The 5,712-nt window shown below is 45.2% G+C and overlaps 1 protein-coding gene across 1 annotated transcript in view; it reads left to right on the top strand.

Moving 5' to 3' along the window:
- The window catches only part of LOC101861725 (ryanodine receptor), a gene marked incomplete at its 5' end in the record, with an annotated part of 15,036 nt that overhangs the window by 7,874 nt on the left and 1,450 nt on the right, over nucleotides 1–5,712 (top strand). The window contains 2 exon segments of the mRNA XM_013082136.2: nucleotides 2,268–2,368; nucleotides 4,564–4,615. Of these exon segments, the coding sequence (XP_012937590.1) occupies nucleotides 2,268–2,368; nucleotides 4,564–4,615 (153 nt within the window).

Raw genomic sequence — 5,712 nt, 5'->3', positions numbered from 1 at the left:
CAACCCTATCCCCCCCCTCCCCCAACCCTTTACCTGGCTCATAAAAAATCTCAGTCCCTCCAGATTTTTCGTTTTATTCGCAAAAGGTCTATTATATGCTACTCGCAAAAAGTTAAGGACCACTTAAGTCACACATAGCACATAAAACTGAAAAACAGGACACGGTTCAAATTTGTTTGAGATGGGTCTTTATTCATCATATCATCTTTTGCAAAATACATTTTGCACATTTTTAAATGGGAAATGGATACTTTCAGATGTTGAAGGGGGTAACCCACTTTTTTAAAATTCACATCACAACCGTCTTAAACAATTACAGCTCAAAATCGCGTGTGGCCACCATTTGCAAGAAACGGTCATTGCATCTTTGTCTCAAGGACTGAATGATGTTCGCAATGACAGTTGTTGAACGGCTTGTTATTCTTGGTCCAAAATGTTAAAGAGTTTATCCACATTGTTTGGAGATGGCTGATGGCCTCTTACTCTTACTCGTCGCCCAAGAGCATCCCACAAGTGTTCAATGGGACTACGGTCCGGTGATCGGGCTGGCCAGTAAAGCCTGATCACGTGCTGCTTTTGCAGGAAGTCATCCACCACTCGAGCGCGGTGAGGTTTGACGTTGTCATCCTGGAGTACCGCGCCCTGGTCCATTGCCCGAAGAGCTGGAATTGCAATTCGGCGGAGAATGTCGTCCCTATAGTGGACACCCGTCAGAGTGCCTTGAATGCGATGCAGGGGGTCCCACCCCACACCATAACGAAGCCTCCCCCCTACCGGTCATGCTCCTGTTCACAGTCGTCGTGGAAGCACTCACCAGGACGCCTCCAAACATGGATCCTGCCATCGTTGAAGGACAATGGGAACCTGGACTCACATGTGAAGAGGGCAGTAGACCACTGCGGGCGTGTCCACCTCAGGTGCTGGGCGGACCAGGTTCTGCGGGCAATCCGGTGGGCCTGTGTCAGGGGAACCCGGTCTGCTGGACGTCTGGAGTGTAGACCAATCACACGCAGCCGGTTTCTAATGGTCTGGTCGCTGATTCCAACGTTACTTAGGGGTACCACCTGCTGTCTGATGTGACAGGCAGTGCAGGTTCGAGTTACCAGGGCTGTTCTGGCGATCGCCTGGTCTTCTCGTCTGATCTTCTCGTCGTGTGGCACAGCATGGCCGTCTGACCCGCCTTCATTCAACAGCAGTTCCAGTTGCAGCAACCCGGTCTCTCAGTCTGATGGTCACTGAGTGACTCACAGCAACCCGGTCTCTCAGTCTGATGATCACTGAGTGACTCACAGCAACCCGGTCTCTCAGTCTGATGGTCACTGAGTGACTCACAGCAACCCGGTCTCTCAGTCTGATGGTCACTGAGTGACTCACAGCAACCCGGTCTCTCAGTCTGATGATCACTGAGTGACTCACAGCAACCCGGTCTCTCAGTCTGATGATCACTGAGTGACTCACAGCAACCCGGTATCTCAGTCAGAGGATCACTGAGTGACTCACAGCAAGCCATCTTGCCTCTTCACGGACATCAATCCCTTCGTGGGGCCAGGCCAGGGATCGTTCCTTGTCGATGTAGCTCAGACGTCTTCTTGGACTGGAGGCATCGTTAAAAACTGCTTAATGTGCCCCTAATAAATACCCTTAGCACCTTCAACCCCACTCAGGCATTAGTGTAGGAAGCGTGAATTCCCCTGAGTTTTATTTCAACCCATCCCACTCACTGAAAATCACGTCAAAAACAGGTTGAACTTTACAGAAAATTGGCCCCCTTTCCCCCTGTCTAGGCAGCGTAAATTAAACGACATAATGTGTCCAACTTGTTCATCATTGTAAACACCGATGACCCTTCCTTACAATGACATCCACTCACTCACCAAACTTCTCACTCTTTGTTTATTACACAGTCTAAGACATACTGTAGTGAAAACGGTTGTGGTCTCTTACTTGTTTCGAGTAGTATATTGCACCCCGTATGTTAATGTTTGAAGTGCTTTTCTGTACAGGGATTTGTAAAGAGGAGGGATGGGAAGAGATAGAAGGGAAGTTGAAGGAGGGGGAGGAGGAAGTACGGGATGGAGGAGAGAGGGAAGAAGGAGGGAGGGAAGAAGGAAATGAGGAGAAGAGTAAGGAAGGGAAAGTGAAAAAAGTGGCGGGGGGGGGATGCTTGTTCAGGCATTAGGGGAGTGGTGAGTGGGATACTTTTTATAACACTCAAAAACTTACCTGACCCCATAATATTTCCTCTGGGTTGTTTTTTTCTTCCACAGTCTAAATGCTTCATCTGCGGCATCGGCAAAGACTATTTTGACAAAGTACCGCACGGTTTCGAAATACACGTGAAGAATGAGCACAATTTTGCCAACTACATGTGAGTACAGTAATCCAGACGGTGTTACTTTTTCAGGGATGAGTTCGTCCAAGTCTGTCCTAAGTAGAGGCTAGTTATAGTAGACTTGTATGACAACTAATTGTAAACATAACGACTATGTTATAGAAAACTTGTATGACAACTTGTAAACATAACGACTATGCTTTAGTAAACTTGTATGACGGGTGATAAAGATAACAACTATATTATAGTAGTCTTGTATGACAACTGGTGAAGATAACCACTATGGTCCCCCCTGGGACAGTGTCACTGACTGTAGTGTCTTTAGGCCATTCCCAAAGGGGGGGGGGACATTTCTCATTCAAGAACAGCAGAATTGTAAATGGGCTCATTCATCATGTCACGCTCATAACTGTGCCTGATCTACAACGGGGAACTGCTGCTTTTTCTTTCCTAATCCTTACTATTGCCATTTTTCCTCTACTTCTTTTGTATGTTTATCACACTCTTGTGACCTGCTATTTCCGGGGTGCCTTGGTAGTCGAAGCAGACTTTGTGCTGTTGAAGCTAGAGAGGTGAGCAGTCTAAGTCTGATTCCCTTTAAAGACTTCTCTGTTGACACCCACCCCTTTGCGCTCATATGACCTTATGCAGTTGCGAGCGCCGTAAAACCCTCTACTAAAACAATAACGACTATGATATGGAAATTCGCCCTTGAACTGGCAAAAGTAACATAATAAATGTATATGTGATATTTCCCCCCAAAAAAACTTGTAATAATGACGGCTCATTTTGGAGAATGTCCGTGTGGACTGGTAAGGATAACGGTTAATTATTGGAGATTTCCCAAAGAACTGATAAGAATACTGACTGTGACCAGATAAAAGTATCATCGAAATATCAAAAATTGTCACAAGAACTGAGTAACTGGTAAAAGTAACTGTTAGTTTAGTTTGTGGGTGGTTCGTATTTACGGTCACGCGCTGTTAGCTGATGAGCCAATAACACTCACTTTGTAGCTTGTTCACCTTCGTCTGACCGCGGTTAAAACAAGCTAAATGAAATTGCTCTTTTTAATCTTCTTAGACCTTCGCATAAGGGTCTAAAAGTTGGATGACCAACTGAATCTAAAATCCCGCTCATGAAGACCATTGCAAACTAAGGTTGTGACAGGTTTTCCTTGATATTAGCAGCGCCTAAAGCGGGTCAAACTGTAATAGAGGATCTACTGCCTCAAACCAAGAAAAACATTTCAAATTTGACATATATTGATTTTCACTAACACTACCGGCGGGCGCCGGAGATCCGCCTCGTTCGAAGGCGCTGACTCCCCGGGCCCCGGTGCGGTACCGAAACTGAAAACGAAGTGGCGTCGGTAGCTTAGTGGTTAGGCTACCGGACTCGTAATCGTGAGATTGCGGGTTCGGGGATTCGAGCCTGAGCTCGGTCCGACGTTGTGTCCTTGGGAAAGGCACTTTACACGAATTTCCCACTTGGCTCGGTCCTTTCGGAGACGGACGTTAAACTAGGAGGCCCGCCTCTTAAATAACCTAATAGTGTTGATAGGGGCGTTAAACCCATACCATTTCACCATTTTTCACCAACACTACACTTTTACGTACGCTTAAATACAGGTAGCACCGACTGAGAAACGCCCAAGGAACTTGTTTAGATCTACCAATCACTTTGAGCTGAAAAAACACGGTCCAACGCACGGGTGAGCACTTTTCGAGACTCCCGTGGAGATGTCAAGATAGTCGTGGGATGAAATCTACAAGTTTACACTGGAATTTGGGGGCCGGGTGGTGTTGCTGTCTCAAAATGAGCATTTTGTTTTTGATCACTGAGCTGCAAAAGTGGCATGCAAAGTTCCGCGGGCATAGGTAAATTAATCAATTTAAAAAGCTCGAATTATTCTACGCGGACAGACGAAAGTGAACATGCTTTAGTGCTTTTTCACCTTATTCATTAGTGAACCTTCTGTAAGAGACTTTTCTTTGTCTTTTACGCAAAAAATCACTTGTACGAAAGTGTTTGCTTACACATTATGTAGACTAGGACGTGGATGAATATAGATCTCTATGTTCTCTATCTGTGTAGAGTCAGTGGTGAAATAGGGATTATCATGACGTGACTAGTTGAGCCAGACCGCTTCAGATTTATTTTATGTTTTAGTTTTTTCCCAGCTTAATGGTTGTAGCGTTTCTTTTTATGTCTCTTCCAATCTTTTTCAGGTTCTTCATCATGCACTTGATTAACAAGCCAGATACTGAGTACACTGGACAGGTAAGATTCGAACCCCAGCCCCTGGGGGAATGACATGTCTTAACTGGTCAGGGCTGGAGATAAGGTTGAGGGAAATGTTAACGGGGGGTTTTCACACGCACTCTTTTGGTTCTCGCTTTTCCCATTTCTTTGTTCCTACACGTTTTGAATCTATGATTTGAGCACAGTATCTATTCGGAGACGTCTCTGGCGCAGATAGACCAATAAAAATGCTTTATGCATCTGGACCAAGTAAAAAATCTGGGGGGGTTACAGCGCCCCCCCCCCCCCTGTTTTAACCCATAAATATATATTTTGCAGAGTTTGGTTTGAAATTTTCTTGAAAATAATTGATTTACGACAGTAAACAATACGCAGTTGGACCCCCAAAGCAGTGCGGGAGTACGTCTCCGAATAGTTCCTGGGCGCTCGACGGAGACGTCTCCGATCTTCTACCTATTTTGAGTCCCCCTTTGTTCTGTTTGAATGCAGTAGCGTTCCTTTTGACATTTCGCTGACGACTTGAGGTCACAAAGCTCTTTAGAAATCGTGAAATCGCAAATACAAGTGACGTGTGGAAAAAACCAACAAACAGGAATATTGAACTTAAAACTCAGTTCCGTAGAAAAACGTGAGGCTTGTGGTGTTTTACGGGGTGCCCACTACAGCTGGATCGTCCGACTCGATCGCCTGAAACTGAAAACGAACACGTTTGTTTTTGAGGCGATCGAATCGGGCGATCGAGTCGGGCGATCGCCTCGATCGGCCGATCCCGTCCGTAGTTGGGCACTCCATATTAGCTTTAGGTTTTGTTTTGTGTTTTTTGTTGCCTGTTTTTAGTTACTTGTATTTTTAGTAAGAGACTTGCGGCACTTGCAACCCAAAAAGATGATAAATTATATACATGTTGGAAGATTTTAGACGTTACCCGAGAGTAACCTACAAATAAAGAAGGAGTACATGTATATTATACATCTGTAAATACATCTGCTGGTATTTTTGTTTTGAACCAAAAACACATGTGTAAATACATCTTTGTGTATTTATCTCTGTGTGTGAGCGCGCGCGCGTGTGTGTGTGTGTGTTTGTGTGTGTGTGTGTGTGTGTGTGTGTGTGTG

This window comes from Aplysia californica, unplaced genomic scaffold (assembly GCF_000002075.1).
Source record: "Aplysia californica isolate F4 #8 unplaced genomic scaffold, AplCal3.0 scaffold00161, whole genome shotgun sequence".
NCBI lineage: Eukaryota > Metazoa > Mollusca > Gastropoda > Aplysiida > Aplysiidae > Aplysia > Aplysia californica.
The sequence above is the reverse complement of the archived record's forward strand: the minus strand, read 5'-3'. Positions and strand labels throughout refer to the sequence as shown.